Raw genomic sequence first — 19,470 nt, 5'->3', positions numbered from 1 at the left:
TCCGCATTGGAATGGATCCTTGGGCAGGTGGGGGTGCCAGCTACCGTCTCCCGAGAGATCTAATTCTGCTATTAAACCAGAGGGACATATCTATCATTGCTCACATTGTTGACCATGACAACACTACCATCCTCTCTCAAGGATGGAAATCTGCTGAAGCTCTTGACTTACCTCCTCAATGGCACCATGAATGGCATGATTACATAACTGCTTTGACAGAATCCCATATCCGAATTATGGAGGGTCCTGATGAACTTAGATGGAGCATGGCTGAAAATGGTATATACTCGCCAAAAGCGGGTTACCTTGCTATCAATGAACACAGACAACTAGAGAACTCTCTAGCATGGTGGCGTTTGATTTGGAAGCTAAATGCTCCCCCGAGGACCAGACTTTTCTTCTAGTGTGTGCTCAGTAATAAAGTCCCTATGGGGGATCTTTTAGCACATCGCTCTTTCCATGGTCCGAGCTGGTGCGTTCTCTGTAAACAGGACTCTGAATCCTTGGAACATCTTTTCTTGAAATGCGATTTTACCAAAAATCTCTGGGAATCCATCTCAATCCCATTACAAGCTGGTAGATGGGAAGCGGACTGTATATCTAGTGCTTGGAAAAACTGGTGCACAATCAATCTAGGTTCTAAACTACTAAACCTTCCCCTGTTGTTTTGCTGGTCCATCTGGTTGACAAGGAATAAAATCATATTTGATGATGGGAATGCAAACGGGCCTGTTATGACTGCTAAAATCATTACAGCCTATCACGAATTACCTGATAGCATATCATCAGCACTGCGTCGCCCTACAGCCCCTGCTCTGATCGATAAAACCACTCCCTGGGCGTTTTTTGATGGAGCAGCGCAAGAGCATGGATGTGGAGGTGGCTTTACCTTGCATCTAAATGAACATCACAAATTCAGTGTCAAGTTGGGACTTGGAGGAGGCACTAATAATTTTGTTGAACTCATCACTCTCCGCCATCTATTGCATTTCTCATTGGGACACGAATGCATCAACCTACAGATTTTTGGTGATTCAAAAATTATAATAAACTGGTTCAACAATGTCACAGCCTGCCATGCACATACTCTTAGACATATATTGGATGAAGTGATATTGTTCAAATCACAATTTAACAGTATCTCATGTCATCACATTTACAGGGAATATAACCAATGCGTTGATCGACTTTCCAAGGCGGCCACGCTACTACCCAGAGGCCAGTGGTTGATTCAAGAACAGAATGGAGCTGAGCAGTACCAATATTATCACCGGCCGTACATAGATCAGGCATATCATAGGGCAGACAGGCCCTAGTTTATAAAATTTTGTTTTGAAATTTATGAACACACAGTTTCATGTGACAGCTACATTGTATATATCATTGCATGATATCCACAAACTTTTTATGCACTCGCCCTGTGTGGCGAATTACATTGTAATTATTTCATTTCTAGTAATTATCAGACTACTACCCTGCGTGGTATGAGACCAACAATCAGCACTTTTTGAGTCATAGTGCCAACCAAAGATGTAATTATTTCACAAACATGGCTACAAGCCAAACTGCATATGCTACTCAGCATCTACTATATGTAATTTTTCAAATATAAATGAAAGATTACGATTTTTCCTGGTGGGAAAATAAATACCTATTGTTAAATTAAAGTAGAAGGCGACCAATTTGTAAGACTAAAATTTTATATATATTATTCAATTATATTTGTTCTATTTCATATTTTAATTTAACCTCATAAGAAATATTAAATAATGAAACTGATTAATTCTAATAAATATCATAAAATTATTATTATTATTATTATTATTATAACCTAATATGGATTACCAAATATGATTTAATTTATTTTAAATTTAATTTAATATTAATTTTAATTTTAATTTACATTTTGTAACCTAATTAAATGTAAATTAGTTTATTTTGATTTTAATTTTTACAAAATAAATAAATCTAATTAATTCTTTATTTTATTCTTATTTACTAAAATAAATAAATAAGTTTATTTAATTAAATTTAATTCATTAAATATCTACTAAATAGTAATAAATAATTTGATTTAATGGATTATTTGTTTATTTAATTTATAGATTAACTAATTTAAAGTTTTTACATTATCACTATTAATGTTTAAAACCTATCCTATTAATTAATTCTAAATAAATAAATAAATCAGTTAATTATTTTATTATTTTTATAATTAATCATCTATACTAACTTAAAATATTCTTAATAATAATTATTTATTTTATAATAATCATGTATTTGTTTATTACAATTAAATAATTATTAATTCTTATTAAAAAATTTATTTTATTTTATGTTATTTTCTTTAAATTTAAATTTTTATTATTATTATTATTATTTATTTATATTTTATTTTATTTTTTATTTTTTTAACTAATTAACTAAGAGATGTTAGTAATTAAGGAAGGGGAAGGGAAATATGAGTGATACTATACCTGGAAAGATCTAGAAGGATTGATATGTTTAATCAGGGGGAGCCAGTTTCCGCTAATCTCATTCCCATTGTCCCTATTGAGGTTATGTGGAAGCTTCATAATTTCAATGGCCTCTCTGATTTTTCTCTTTTGATAATGATCTTCTCTTGCAATAATTCTGGCATTTTCCAAACACACATGATGCTTGGTTTTGGAGGAGTGTTCCGCAAGGGCTGATGTACGAGATCTCCCATTCTTAATATCAGCACCGTGCTCTTTAAGTCTTGTTTTCAAAGACCGCCCTGTCTCTCCAATATAACTTTTGCCGCGTGAGCAATCAATCAATCAATCTTATACACACCCTTGAGTTGTTGATGATCAACGTTATCCTTAACTGACTTCATTTTCTACCTAATCGTTCCACATGTTGTAAATTGAGTGAATATGTCCTTCTTCCTTAAGATCTTAGCGATTTTATCTGTAACCCCTAGAATGAATGGAAGGTATACCTTCCCGCAATTTTCTCTCCCATAGTTTTCTCGGGGACCCTTGGAGACGACCTTTTCTTGAGCCCTTTTTATAGCTTTCTTGATATTAAACTCCTTGTATCCTATATCCTTAAAAACAGAGATTAAATGCTTAATTTCTTCATTAAGGTGATCAGAGTCAGAAATTCTAAAAGCTCTAACAACAAGAGTGTTTAAGACGCCAAATTTTTGGGATGGATGATGGTATGAATCAGCATGAAGATAGCTTTATGTATGCGTTTTCTTCCTAAAGACCTGGTGTCCCAAAGTACCATCCTCCTTTCTACTAACCAAGACATCTAGAAAAGGAATTTTACCATTTTCTTCAAGCTCCATAGTGAACTTGATTTTGGATGATATCGAGTTTAGATGATTAAAAAACTTCTCAAGCTCGACCTCGCCATGAGTCCATTTTAAGTTGGTGTCATCAACAAATCTCTTCCACCATGCCGGTTTCAAAGGGTATGAGCTTTCCTTTCAAAGTACTCCATATATAAGTTAGCAACAATAGGTGAAAGTGGGGATCCCATGGCCACTCCCGATATCTACTCATAATAATTGTCTTGAAAATTGAAGAAATTGGAATGCAAACAAATTTCCGCAAATTTTGTTGTATCTAGATCAGTGACTTCTTTTATAACATAAACAGCTTCATCAAGAGGAATCTTTGTAAATAAAGAAACAACATCAAAACTGACCAGAATATCATCCTTATCAACCCTTTCATTATTGATGAGTTTTACAAAATCATTAAAGTCCTTTATAAAAGAATCTGTGTTTCCAACCAGGGCTTCAGGATTTTAGCTACATATTTAGCTAATTCACAGGTGGGGGAACCAATGGTGTTGACTATTGGCCTAAGAGGGATCCCCTCCATATGTATTTTTGGTAATCCATAAATTCGAGGTATTACCTCACAGGATGGAATCAACTTCTTTTTCATTTTATCTTCAAGGTTCGATCCTATGATAGCTTTCTTAACATGTTTTATAACCTTAGGAATGGGATTAGAGTTAAGTCTTCTATAACTACCACAATTTAAATGTTCGTTCATGTTATGAATATAGTCATCCTTATCTAAAACAACAGTTTCTCCTCCTTTATCAGCCTTAAGCACCACTATCTTGTCATTATTATGAAGTGACCTAAGAGCAACCTGCTCTTCCTTATTTAAATTACCCTTTGGTGGCTTAGCTTTCATCATTATAAGGGAGCACTCTTGTCTCAATACTTCCTTGTCATCTAATGAAAGGCCTTGAGTCCCATTCTCAATGTTGCAGATGATGCTTTCAAATGGAATGTCCTTGGGAGAGACTACGAATCCCAAGCCTTTGCTAAGAGTATTGGTTTCCCCTAGATACATCTATGTACTTGTGTATGTAATTGATGCATGTTTGTGAATGTTGCTCTAAATTGTGAATTCATTTCCGTAGATTAGTAGAGTGGAATTATGTCTCTTGATTTAGATTAAATTTTTCAGCAATTGCAATTCTATCACCATATTTCTACGATCCATTTGAGTTTTCAGAGGATTCTCACATTTCTTAATTAATTACTATTAATTAACCACTTTTCTTAAGTTAGACTTAGGAACAAATTTAAATGATGTATCCTTTAATTTAATTGAGTTATCTCTAGGTGTAATTTCATAAACAATCTCTAGGTTTTGGAGAACTCGTGTGTTTTAGCCTCTCCACAAAGTTTCGAGACTAGAACACCATCTTATGCTACAAAAACTAACAAGGGAGAGTGCCATAAATATAAATTAATAAAAAAGGGTAAATATTATGTTATTTATTAAGTCCCATCAAAAGGCTCAAAATGTACATGAATGAATTAGTCCCATTAGCATCCACATGTGGTGCAACTTCATTTCCAACATTAATCCTCCATGCATCAACTCAGATTTAAACGACAACAATGTCATGGTTCCTAAATGTTAGGGTGCTTATGGATTAATTAGTGGAAAGGAGGTGCATGGCTTAAGGGCTTGTTTTGACCTCTCATGGCATGGAAACTCAGATGTGCATAAAATCCATTTGGTTTACGTCATTGAGATGGTTGAACCATATCCTAGATCATATCTAGATGGAGGGTTGATTTTATCTATTGCCGCACTTTGAGGGATAAATATAGAGAAGGCTTTCAGGATTTCTCTATCTCTAGATGAATGGAATTATTTTCTAAGCCAAGGAGGAACCTCAAGAAGAAGGGAAGGTATCTACGTGGTTCTCCAATGCCTACCTATTATTATTATTCAAGGAAGATGGTAAAAAAGTATTATGGGGATCGAGTTCTATATTCATTATGAATCTCGAGAGACCAAATGTTCATAGACACAGGTGAGGACAAGACGATCTTGTAGTGATATATCAAGTGTCTGAGATATGTATTGACTAGAAGAATGCTTATGGTTTCACTATTGGTGTCAATGCATAAGAAAGTAATGGTTTCATTATGCTCTGGAAGGACAAAGTGTCATTCCTATCTCGGATCATCAATAAATACCCAAGCTTCAACAAGCCTGAAAGTTTCTTGTTGCTAATGATTGTGGCGAGATAGCTCTGATTTAGTTCTAGTAATCAAATCAATTTCTCTTTAAATAAACGTTGGTTCCTTGATCAAGGCTCTGATGAATTTTTAGCCTATTAGATCATTCAAGGAAATTTTCTACCAAGCTCAACCAACAACATCAAGGGTTTGCATGCATTAGAAGACGCTGGACACTTGGATGAGGAAAAATTAGGAGTGGAGTAAATGTGAAAGTCATCCCCTCTCATGTTAATGTTCTAGGTTGGACGAAATGGAGAGCTCCATGACTAAACCTTTCTCAAGAGGAAAGGTTAGACGACACAGGGTAAGTTGGGTTGTCTTACAGTCCTACAGTAGGGAGTTTCCGTAGCAACATTATATACCAACATCAATACCTAAGGTTAGCTACCAAGTATTTGTTAAACATAAAAAATATCCTCCCTTATGATATCACATACCCTAGCATTCATGTTTATTATGAATAAATCCCAACGTCATATAAGAATTATTTATTTTCTTGTCAAGGTAAGATTCATTATCGTGTTATGTTTCTAAGTTACTTTTTAAATTGCTAATTATTTATTCTATGCATTTCCATGATGAAGGAAAGGGACTAGAAGTGTGTTATCTGGTTTCTTTCCTTTCCCATTTTCATTGCACCTCTATATGCCTTGGAGTTAGGTAACGCAACTTTATCCTTTATCTTTAAAGAACCAATGTTAAATACAATGAACCCGGTTCATACATCAATCCTCAATACCATGGGAATATAGTCCAAGAAAGTATTACTTGATCATTAGTATATTGTCTCGAGAACATTAAATCTAGGAAAATGGAGGTAAAGCTAATAACCTTGATAACAAAGGGATAATGGATTGGGGTTGGCATGAAAAAAGAATCATTAGGCAAGAGTCATTATTACTGAAGTTGTTCTTGAGTTGTTATTAGGAAATCCCTTCTCTCTCTCTCTAGTTTTCTGGACTAGTTATGGGTAGAGAACAAAAATGACATGGGCCTCCTATGTTCATGCAATCTAGGTTCAACTTGCATATATTTAGATTCATTAATAACAAACACAAACACCAAAAAAAGTAAATTATATAGAAACTTAGAGAGATACAATAACAAAAAACACAAATACAAAATAATATTCATTCAAGATAAAAGACACATTTCACATATTTTTTAATTGTGTGAATGAGAAAGTTAAAAATTCAATTACAATTCATTCTCCCTTCTTTATGCTTTGTCTCACTTTTTCTTTTATGTAGTTCATTGTATGGAAGTACATGATGATCATCAAAATTTGTTGGAGTAGATTAAAGAGTAAATGACGGAAATGGAGAGTGCAAGAAAGGGGATGTTTTACACACTATTAAATGGAAATGTGTGAACCCATTTTTCAGGAAAATTCTCTTGGTGGGAGTAACGACATAAGACGAATGAAACATCAAATTTTACATTACAGCAGGTGGAAACTCAAGAGCAAGGGGAAGGGTTATCCACTATGGTTATGGACTATCCATGCACTGAGTAAACATTTAATATGAAGAAGTAATGCTAGAGAGCAAGGGGAAGGGTTATCCACTATGGTTTATGGACCATCCATGCACCAAGTAAACATTAAATGTGAGGAAGTAATGCGAGATTTAGATCTAGTGTTACGATACTTCACCTGGGAGACATTTTTAATTGAATTTGTGGCATAAACTATGATCTAAACTAAGATATATGGGTTTGTGGCTTGGGAAGAGGCAAAATAAAACCTCAACAAAATTGATTGGCTAAACAAAAATGTTGTAATTATTTAATAGGTTTATAAAAAGTGAACTTTCGATTAAACCTTTGATTTTCAAGAATGTTTTAATTATTTAATAAGTCTAGAAAAATTGCGTCATAAAAGATGAGGATAAAGTTTAGTTTAAAATATTTGATTTACATGAAAAAATATGTGAAAATGAAAAACCATTTAATATAGTCCTTATTGCTTTAAGTTTAGGACTAATAAAAGGATATGAATCCCTAAAATGCATTTATAAAAAAAAAATTACATCGTTGTGAATTTATAGGTATAGAGTTTATAGTTTTTATCTCATTATTTTTATTTTTTGACCAAATGAGTAGATTTTTTATATAGATATAGTGCGCTCGTTCGCAAACAAAACCAGCATTTTACATAGTTTTTTCAAGCCTTCAAAGGGATGATGATATATCATTTGGTCTGAAAACCTGATGTATAAGTGATATCTGTTCTCCTCACAAAAATTCCCATTCCAAAGCTTCTACAACTATAAATTCAACAAAACTGAAGCATTAAATATTTACATTTACATTGTGTCATTTAGAAACTGTGAGTAAAAACCTATAAAAACTAAATCTCCATTGGCATCGGATTGTTAAGTTCTAGGCCAGTGGAGCCTTATTTGGTGCCTTTGTTTAAGTCCAGCTTGGTAGAGTCCTCCTCGATTTCCTTGCTGCACTCATCCACTTTGAGCTTCAGCTGCTCAATTTGTTGTTGCAATGCATCTACTTCATCTTACAACTATCAAATATGCTCCCTCTTTTCCAGTTGTCTCTCCTGCATCATCAGGTTCTCTTGTTGTCGCTGATGTATGTTGTGTTGCAATTCAACTAGGCCTTCCCTTAAATCCAAGTGGTCCTGCACACAGTTGATGCAGGTTGGCCGATTTCTCCTACCTACCAGAGAAATTCCCACTCGCGCCCCCCCTTGCCTCGGCTTGCAACTGCCCCATGAGCTCGACCAAGAACTATCCTTTGCACTCTACACACTCGAATCCATTTTCAGACTACCCAAAATGTCCCAGAACCTTTTGTCACTCTCGCTCAATTCCAGGATTCACTTGACCCTTTCTGCCTCATTGGCCTCCAACCAAGCCCCAAGGATCTGACCCAAGACACCCTCACAGACCTGAGGATTATAATCCTTCTCTCCAACAGCTGTGTTCAAACAAACTTCCCTCCATGGGTCGACTCTCAATTCTTCTCTGAGGTTCTGGACCTGAACCTCCTCCCAATTCAGCAAAATAACAACACCCAACCTAGTTACAACATTGAGACCCTCAATTGCACTCAAACCCGCGTCCCCCCGAAGCTTCCCACTCGAAATCTCAGGAACATTCAACTCCTTGAGTTTCTTCCCATAAACCCATACCCAACAACTGACTCGCAACGACCTCAGCTTCAGCCACCAAGCCTTCACAGAGGCCACCTGAGCAAAATATAATCTTAAACCATAAAAACTGAACATACTGTTATTCCTTTTATAGCAACTACAGGAATGTGCAATGATGTTATACTGTGCGAAGAAGCTGATGCAACTAAGATCCCGATGAACTTCCATTATTTCCCAATCATCCACCATAAAATCCCAACACTGCTCCTGGTCCATCCTTCCCATCCTAAGCATCCTCCCACGAGCGAACAAGGATGTTATGTGCACCAGAATTAAATGTTTCTATGAAAACCCCATAATCCTACAATCTCTCGAGGATGTGCATCATCCTTTGCACCTTGAACCAGGGCGTGGGAACTGAATACACATGTAAAGGTCTCTTTCATGAACAAGTGTAGTACCAGGGTGATGAACACCGACACGTCGCATATGTAAGCAGAGGACGCCCTTGCCACGAGGCTCCATGATAGGCCAGGGCTTACATGAAATGATTCGATAGGGCCCAAGGGACAATGGGATGAGGTGGGAAGGGGTGGAGAACATGGCGGGAGAAGGGGAGGCGAGACCAAATGGGAGAGGGGAGCGACGGGGAAAATGAGAGGAGAATGGTGGAGGGAAGGGATGGGGGGGATAAATAGGGAAGAGTGGAGGCGAAGGGAAGGGGAGGGGATGGAAAGGAAAGTGAGAGGGATAATGGGAGGGTGGAGGGGCCAAATATCCACCTTAATAAATTTGAAAACAATTCTCCAATTCCAAATTTTGTTAACTTCCTTGCAAGGTTGTGAGCAACCTCCACAATCCAAAATTTGTATCTCATCATGTTATAGACATATTTGGGCACATCAACCCAAAACTTATATGTCTATGTATTAGGGCTCATCAACCCCTAAAAGAGTTGTTTCATACCCTAAAGGAACATAGTCATCTGAATACATCATTCCCCAAAAGTTCCATCTGAGAAACCATCCAGAAATTGCCTAAATTGAACCATATTGACTGCTCCACTAGCAAAGTGTGATGCATACTGAGTGGCACACTGCCAGGGTGCGATGCATACTGATTAGGCCTTCTATAGGGTGTGATGGGCAAGGATGGACAAATTTCCGAGATAGTTTTGCTAGGTGGTTGCTCATGGAATCTTCTAGAAACTTCTCTTGTGCCACTTGCCTCTCTAAATTCGCCCAAGGATGAGTAAGGGATCTAAGAGAATCTCCAATCCCTTCTATTATGTAATCAATTGTAACAAGTGGAATGACACTAATCAAACCCCATGTATGACTCACGCCCTTGCACACATCTATAAATGGATCCCTCATCCAAGAGATCTAGAGGCTGGAATATGGTGAACTGCAAGTAAGTGTTGATAGTTTGTAATTGAGGAAAGAGCATTGTATTGTTGGTGTGATCTTGCTATTTCATGAGGTGAAGAAGGATTGAAGCTAGGAGGATGATTCTGGATCAGACAACTGGGTTGTAATTCTCCTTTCTATTAATAAAGCTCTTCAAGTTTTCTTCCATATGATTGTGCAATTGTGAATGCTATCATTTGTTCATTATATATCTGATTCTGTAATTTTTATGTTGTAATAGATCATGATGCTTTGACGGTTCTTTGTTGTTGTACTTGTGCAGGTACTCTCCAAGCGTGTTAAGTATGGGGAGGAGTTGCGGGATCTGTCAAAGAGGAGAGAGATCAAGCAGGGGATTAAGCGGAAGTTCCAGGTTGGTTCCATTATCTTTCTCTTATCTATTACACATAGAAGAAATCATTGAATTGCTTTAAATTGTTGTTTCTAGGGTAGTTGCCAAACCTAGAGGGCTAGCATTCTTTAGGAATACGAGTTTTCCCATAAACAAATTGGCGACTCCATTAGGGAATGAACAGATGTTTGTTTTTTTTATGTTCAATTTGATAAACTATAGAAAAATTCTGAAGTCAGCCAAGTAGCCTTCGAATTGCTCTTGCTCTGCAATTTCGTAGTAGATGAATGCTGCTTCAGTCAATCTCTGATTTAGTTTATGAATTAAACATTTGACTTGCAAGCACATCTAGATGCCCTTTTGTTAGCTCAGTAACCTCTCAAGACATTCCTTCATACTTTTCTCTTTATTATTCATCAAACCCAGCTTAACTCATTGAAAACAGCTGCACATTTGAGCCAAAACCCATTTCAGTTGCGCTCCCTAGAACATCGCATTGTCTCCCACTGTGACTCAGTATGCATAGAACCTCCTGAGTGTAGTAAGTGCGATGCATCTCAGTTTATGTGAAGCCTAGGTGCGATGATTGACTAAACTCTTTTTCCATCTAGAAATTGAGGGTTTTTTACCTTGTTTTCAGTTTTGTTTGGTTGTTTTGCTGCATATGAACAATGCCTCTTTACTGAAGCTTACTTGCATCACTTAGATCAGCCTCAATTACATTAGGATTAGTGAATGTTTTTGTGTATTTGTTCCTCATTTACAATCCTTTGTCGAAAAGTTGTTTAAATCGATTTGTCACTTTGGTACAAAAAGTGTCGTAATTGTCGTTTTGTGTCGAAAAGAGAAGTGTCGTAAATTATTCCTTCCCTTGATAATCGATTAAACTTTTCTTCATGTATTTGATTTGATTTGTTTGTATTCGAAGTATCAAAAGCATTTTTATTCAAAATTGAAAAGTGTCGTTGAGTCTTCCTTTCTCTTTTGAAGAAGAAATTGTCGAAAATGTCATTTTGAGTGAAATGTTTCAGATCTTTGTGGCATTTAGTTTTCCTTTTTGACATTTTTCAAATTAAGGAGAACGAAAAAAAATACATGCATTTGCATTTAGCATTTTTTAATTTGTGTGCGAAAAGATGATTTAGGGAAATGCACTAGCGTGTGCTCTTTACTCTTTGCTCAAAAGCACTGTTATTTTATTTCCCTAGTAGCTAGGATTTTCATTGCTCAAAAATAAACAAAAATTGTTTATCATTGTAGATTGTATCTTAGGAATTTCAGATCATCATCACACGGTGAACCATTGAAAGGCAAACTCTAAACAAGATCAACTTTAAAATAAATTTCAATGAACCTAACAACGCTTTGGAACTTAATGCAACATATCTAGAGGTCTAGGCTAGAGACGTGTTCCGGCGTCGTTAAAACTAGTGGCTATCGTTTTCATTGAAGGTTGGGTGATTCCTCCTCCTTGATACGACAAGTGCTAGCACGGACTTGTGCTCCCCGTACCATTGCGTATATATTGGGAGACCACAATAGGCTTAAATCCTTTATCCATAGGAAGCTGAGTCTGCCGCCTTATTGATCGCAATGCACTGAACACAACATTCGGGAAGATTGACTACTGTACATAAGTCCTTGGTAATTTATTTTTAATTTATTACCAAGGTGTATATTACAGTTTTGCGATTGGTTTGGTAATCCCTCTGTCTAGACTTTCCAGAGTAGTCACTTTCATTCCTTTTCGACTCTTTAAAAGAAAAGGTCCATCTAAGCACTTGTCCTTTCACGCTCATTAAAAATCGAAGGAGACTAGAGTCATCTTTAGCTTTTTCTCGACTCTTAAAAACTAAAAAAGCAAATTTATGTCCAAGCGTCATTAAAATTAATTGAATTCAGGATAACATCTTTTTCCCCTTAATTTTGAGTTGATCAAGTAATCCGCAATCATGGAAGAAAGTCAATCAAAACCCCGTCGTTCGCGGAGACTAGCGAGTCAACCGTCTTTGCCTCCGGAAGCGAAGCCAATCCGGGCAAAGCGGTCTCGTTTAACTGAGTCCAATTCATCTGTTTATTTGAAACTTTTGTTTCAACATCATCAGAGACTCCAGTTACTCCGATTATTTCTGGTACATCTGCCTTCAGAGATAAAATTCCACAGTTACAAGAGGACATTAGAACTGATCCTAGTGTAACGATAAACACGTATGTACCTGAAACAACTCCATCTAGAGTTGATCCATAACCTATCTCAATTCAAACCGAGGCTACATTTGAACCAATAGCTGTTCAAGAACCTCCCTTTGAGACTGAAGTTCATTTACCTGAACATCTGGACGTTGAGTTTCAGAACATAGAAGGTGTCACCCCTCCAGTATCTGTCACTGCAGAAACTATACCTTCTTCGGCTCCAGAAATATTTTACGGACCTAACGGTCAACCCCTTCCACCTGGTCTGATTACTATAGAGGAGATAGTAGAGGATCCCCCATCTAGTACCCCATTACATTTTGGAACTAGGATTCATTTGTGTCCTTCTACTCCTGAGTTTGGTTCTTTTAATCCTCCTTCATCGCAAGTTCCTGTCGAATCGCTTGGAGAGCTTTTGGATAGACTAACAATGTCTGAGTAACCACAACATCTAGGAATGTGTCATCTGATGCAGCTGCGACGAAACCTTCTGTTGCTATTCCTACAATGTTTTTGGTCCACCTGAGTCATATTTATACGGTACACCATTTGTTCCAGCTGGTTATCAATCACTAGATGGAGTCCACTCAGGGCTGCTTCAGCACCATGGTCTGCTCCTATTCATTCATCCGGAGTCCCATCTGGTCTTTCTTATGTAGAAACTCAGCAATTTGATCTTGCACGCTAGTATCAATTTGAGAAAACCAGTCTTCAAAGACCGATATATCCTTTAAACACTGGATTGCCGCCATATGGAGAGCAATATGCCTATTCACTATTTCCTCCTGGGGAACAACCATATGAGAGTTTCCAAAAATATTCAGGTCAAATTGGAATTACATCTAGTGGTTGGATACCAATACTTCCAGAACAACCAAGGGTTGTATATCCAACGCAACCAATCTAACCTGTGTCGAATATTCCCACTACACCTGCTATTACGACTATGTCACAAACACAAGCACAGCCTGTTGTGTCTGAACCTCAACCTGCTCCTTCCTCGCAACCTCAAGTTTTGAGGCAAAAGACTCAAGTCTCTCAGGTTGTGATAAAACAGCCACTTGTCTCTACGGCTCAACCACAACCTCAGGTTAGTGCATCTTTATCTGGAACAACTCCGGCACAAACAGGTATTTTCAATCCGCAACTTGGTCAATTCTCCAGTATTGGGCAACAACAAATTTTCCAATAACCTTGGCTGGCACAATACCAACAACCGTAATTCCAGCATACCCAACCTCAGTTTGGACTTGGTCTACAAGCTCAGACTGGATTTGGTCAATATCAAGCCTACGGAGGACCTGAGCAACAAGGCTTTGTAGGTTATGGACAGCCGCATTTTCAAACCGGTTATCAACAACCACAATATACTAGTTATGTCCAACGACCTTATCAAAATTGCCAGCAACAAATACATTATGCTGGTATGCAAAGACCTACTGCTCAGGCGATTCCATCTTATCCTGGGTATGCTCCACCCAACCTGAATCAGCAGTTGCATTTTGTAGCAACTCTAGAATTACTAAATTTGAATTGGCTGACGAATGATCCAATTGCATACGCCCCTTGGTGGCTGGCGATTCCTCATAAACTCCTCTCTGATATTCCTAAGTTCAATGGAAATCCGGGTGAACATCCATCGAATCACGTAATGACTTTTCATTTTTGGTGCTCATCTAACACTCTGAATGATGATTCGATTAGACTTCGCCTTTTTCGGAGAACGCTTTCTGGCCCAACAGCGAAATGGTATATTGAATTTCCTAGAGCTTCGTTTGATAACTTCACCATCCTTGCCACTACTTTTCTAACACACTTTCAGTTACCCATCAAGTATGAAACGGAACAGAACTCCTTACCAATTTTAAACAGACCACATCCACTCACATATTTGATCATATTCATGAGTGGCGACATCTTCTTAGAATGGTAAAGACGTATGTTCCTAATCAGCTATTAGCTGAGTAGTTTATTAAGTCTTTATTGCCATCTATCACTGAGGACATGGCGAAAGGAGGAGTTGTCACTGAAGAGCAAGTCATTGCTCATGCCCAATATTTAGATTTGGTCTATACACAATCTGGCACACTCTACGACAAAATTCTTGATGCTCCTAGACCAGCTTTTTCCATTCCACCTTCTCCTAAATCGAGTAGGGACTCTCATGCTGGTGATGGTGTGATCGATGCCTTAAGCACGCAAACCGCAAGAGGTTCATCTGGTCAAGCTCTTGTTGTTTCTAGTCAGAATGCAAATGACAAAACTCTTGCCTTGGAGATTAATGTCGTGTCATCTGACAAAGGCAAAAATCCAAAGCAACCAAGGGGCAAGAAAAAAGGGAAAAATAATAAGAAGAAACAAGAGAACTCCACTCCTGAAAAATCATCTGAAAACCCTACTTCGGCAAGGAAACCTCCTCGTTATCCATGTTTGATTTGTAACGAGGATCATTTTACGAGAGATTGTCCACATAGAGCTGAGGTTTCAAAACTTTTGAAGGCTTCGAATACCTCAACGATGTTGACTGATCCATTTCCAAGCCCAGAAACTAATATGGTTGCTATCGATAATGCTTCCGCATCCCAAGTGCTAATGTTATCCATCGCAAACAAGCAAAATGATGCTTTGGTATCAACAAGGAGTAAATATTATGGGAATCCATCATCATCGAACAACCAGCCTATTGATCAACCTAGGGATTTGACAACGACTTCGCCAGAAGTTGTTCCACCCATTATTCTTGAATTAACTATAAAGCCGCCAAAGGGAGTCATACATAAATCGACATTTAATCCTCGTGCTCGAGCTACTCAAAATTATAATATAGTGGAGGATCTGGCTTAATCGCCATCTGTTATGTCGACACTTGAGGTATTGCAAAATTGTCCCTCCCAAAAGTAGGCTTTGTTATCAGCAATAGGTGGAATCCATCCAACAGATTCCAATCTTGTGGCCCAACTCGCTTTCCTTATACAGGTAAAAACCCTCAATAAAAAATTTCATCGAACCATCATTGATGAGGGGGCATCTACCTGTATTATGTCGATGAGTTGCTGGAAAAATCTTGGTTCACCACCCTTATCACGATCACCAACAACATTAAAAGCATCTGATGGAAGAACATACACTCCATATGGGATTTTAAATAGCTTACAAGTTTAACTAGGGGGCAAGACAATAGATATTGAAGTCGAGGTCATTGATGGACTCCTTAACTACAATATTTTACTAGGAAGGCCCTGGGTTTATGCTATGGCTGTCATTATGTCTACATATTTTAGAAAGAATGCATTTCCCTTCCAAGATGGAATCACAATCGTTGACCAACTAGCCTCTTTTACTAACAGTTCACAAGATACTGGAAGCATTCCATTGATCCATGGAAGTTCACAATGGCTTCAAAATGTTGGAGTAGGTCTCCTAAAAGACCCTTCCTTAATGGGTACATTTGCCCTCCCGTCTCCATCTAGTTTCATGGAAGTGGCCACAGTGGAAACATGTTACATGATCTCTTCTACGTCATTTGAGTTTAAGAAGAGTTTTGACCATTTTGATAGTGAGGATCATCGCGAGGTGTTGCCACTAAGCCCATTGAATCTTTATAGCAATCAATTTTCTAGGCTTACGGGGCAAACCCAAGTCCGCACTAAACAAGTGTTTGGGTAGATTGGTCTTTAGAATATGGTACCTCTTATGATCCCTGGTCTTGTATACATTCTACAGACAAAGGAATCATCTAATAAATGATGATAGGAGAGACGTCGTGGGAAGATTACCATCATCGTTCCCACCTTCGAGATGACAATGAAGATTATTCAAATGACCTCAATCACCCTTCAATTGTTGATTTTTTATTAAATTCTATAAATACAGTAGATTCCGAGCGAAATCTGTCCAACATTGAAGAAACTATCGCCATTAATATTTCGACCAAACCTAATGTTGTAGAGAATATTCACGTTGGCAAATCTTGTTCTCCATCAAAACTAGAAAACTATTGTGCTCTTTTTCGTGAATTCAAAGATGTCTTTGCATGGTCATATGAAGAAATGCCAGGCATTGATTCGAGAATTGTTGAACATGAAATCAAGATGTATCCAGATGTCAAACTAGTACGACAACGGCTTTGACCTGTTCATCCAAAGAAAGCCACTGCCATTAAAGTAGAGGTTGAAAAACTTTTGTGTGTTGGCTTCATCTACCCTGTTCCTCTCACTAATTGGGTATCGAATATTGTTCCTATGATGAAAAAACAAGGGACGATACGACTGTGCGTCAATTATAGGGATGTAAATCAAGCATGTCTGAAAGACAACTATCCTACACCCTTGATCGACCAGATTATTGATGAATGTGCCGGATGCAAAATCTTTTCATTTATGGATGGATTTTCAGGCTATAATCAAATCAATATCCACCCATAGGACCAGTCAAAAACTGCATTTATATGTCTGTGGGGCACATTTGCATATCATAAATTACCTTTCGGTTTGAAGAACACAGGGGAAACATTTTAGAGGGCAATGAATTACACCTTCCATGACATCAAACACATCGTTCAACCATATCTCGATGATCTGCCTACTCATTCGCGAAAACGGATTGATCATCCGCAGCATTTGAGAGCCATATTTTTACGTTGCCGAAACTACAAGATATGACTCAATCCGCACAAATGTGTGTCTTGTGTTGGTTCTGGTCGATTGCTTGGTTTTGTAGTTTCTAAGGATGGAATTCGACTCGACCCATTTAAGGTTCAGGCAATCCTTGACATGCCTCCACCTGCAAATTTGCTTCAGACTCAGAGACTCCAAGGGAAAGCTAACTTTCTAAGGAGGTTCATTCCACATTATGCTGAGCTCGCTAAAGATTATACACATATTTTGAAGAAAGAGGTACCCTTCCATTGGGATTAGGTTGCGCAAGCTTCCTTTGATGCTTTAAAATATTCCCTGATAAAAGCATCATTAATGTATGCTCCTGACTATCAAAAAGACTTCAACCTGTATCTCGCTGCTGCAGATACAACCATCGCTATGGTTTCAGTGCAAGAAGATAACGGAATTGAACATCCTATATATTATTTAAGTCGTAATATTAATGATACAGAAAGAAAGTACTCTTATGTTGAAAAGTTGGCTTTAGCAATCGTTCAAGCAGTACAGAGATTTCGACACTATGTACTCTTTCGCAAAACTACCATTGTGTCAGATTGCAACCCTATGACATAGATTTTGTCACGTCAATTGCTGGGGGGGAAATATTCCAAATGAACAGCCATTTTGTAGGAGTTTGATCTGGAATTCACCAAATCCAAATCAAAGAAGTCTCTCATCTTTGGAGAGTTACTTTGCAACCTTCCCTCGTCCTCCAACGATTTAACATCAAAAGCATCAATCGTCGATGAGACTCTATTTCTGATATTTTCAAGTGATCTGTGGTACAGGGATATACTAGTCTATCTCTAGACCCAAACTTTTAGGCCTAACACCTCTCGCTCTGAACAGCGACGTACTCGATACCAAGCCAAAGACTATCTGATCATTGGTGATACACTTTACCGTCATGGTGTCGATACGGTTTTACGAAGGTGCCTCACACATGAGGAGGCCGAAAAAGTTTTGAATGATTGTCATTCAAGTGCTTGTGGGGGGCATCTATCTGGTTACGCTACTGCACAAAAAATCTTACGAGCTGGTTACTTTAGGCCCACCATATTCAAAGATTGCATAATTGCAGTCAGAAGTTTCCATGCTTGTCAGATTTTTTATCGCAAAAACAAGATTACCACCTACATCACTGCATCCAGTTGTTGTTGTTGGCCCATTTGCTAAATGGGGCATTGATTTCATGACATGTAACCCCACCTCGGCCGGGGGGCATGGGTATATTATAGTCGTTGTCGACTATTTTACAAAATGGGCCGAGGCAATGCCTACATTGAATAACAGCGACGAAACGGCTGCTCTTGTCTTTTTCAATCATGTAGTTTCTAGATTTGGTGTACCACGGGCTATAGTCACAGATCATGGGTCGCATTTTCGTCATCACATGATGATCGAATTAACTACCAAATTAGGACTGTCCCATGATAGTTCTACTCCATATTTTATGTAGGCTAACAGACAAGTTGAGGCAATCAACAAAGTCCTTAAGCGCATGCTGCAAAGAATGATTGGAGTCCATAAACGGAATTGGCATTTAATCATGTACTCAGCTCTGTGGGCATATAGGACTTCGGTGAGAAATGCGACCGGATTTACGCCCTTTCAGTTGGTGTATGGTCTAGAAGCAATCTTACCAATTCAGTGCGAAATCTCATCCCTCAAGCTTGCAATCGACCTGCTTCCTGAAACTTCTAAAGAAGAGGCTCGTTTCTTGGAATTAATCCATCTAGATGAAACCCGTCGTGATGCCGTGTTGGCTAACGAAGCACACAAGAAACGCATCAAGGCGCAATATGACAAAAATGTCAAGCCTAGCGTCTTCTCAGAAGGTGACCTGGTCTTGCTTTACGATCAGGACTCTGACAAATTAGGAGCAGGTAAATTTGAACCATTATGGATGGGCCCTTACATTGTTAAATGAGTATTAACAAAAGGAGCCTACGAGCTAGTCAATTATGATGGGATTCCACTATCGCAGCCCCGAAACGGGTTGTATCTTAAATGTTACTGTGCTTGATTAAGTGTAGTAAACTCATTGTACATATGATTTTATTGCATTTTGAGTATTTTATTTTAGAGTTGTCATTTTGGTTAGGTAATCCACTTCACATTTGTTGCAGATGTCAAACTTTTTGGAACCATTTGTTGGGTATGTCGATGGAGCTAGTCATAGTAAGCAGAACCTATCTTCTGTTGCCTGG

The 19,470-nt window shown here is 37.9% G+C and overlaps 1 protein-coding gene across 1 annotated transcript; it reads left to right on the top strand.

The window, feature by feature from the left end:
• Nucleotides 1–428: 428 nt before the first annotated feature.
• Nucleotides 429–1,316, top strand: LOC149213658 (uncharacterized). Its single transcript, XM_089389101.1, has one exon. The coding sequence runs from the start codon at nucleotides 429–431 to the stop codon at nucleotides 1,314–1,316; it is 888 nt and encodes a 295-aa protein (XP_089245227.1).
• The last annotated feature ends 18,154 nt before the right edge of the window (nucleotides 1,317–19,470 follow it).

The sequence above is a fragment of the Pinus tabuliformis genome, chromosome 1_1 (assembly GCF_031772625.1).
Source record: "Pinus tabuliformis cultivar Carrire ecotype Pingquan chromosome 1_1, CPIR1, whole genome shotgun sequence".
NCBI classification, from domain to species: Eukaryota; Viridiplantae; Streptophyta; class Pinopsida; order Pinales; family Pinaceae; genus Pinus; species Pinus tabuliformis.
Note: the sequence above shows the minus strand (reverse complement) of the source record. Positions and strands in the feature narration are given on the sequence as shown.

Excerpts from the sequence above, each read along its gene's own strand:
- LOC149213658 (XM_089389101.1), top strand. The coding sequence starts at position 429 with ATGGGGGATCTTTTAGCACATCGCTCTTTCCATGGTCCGAGCTGGTGC.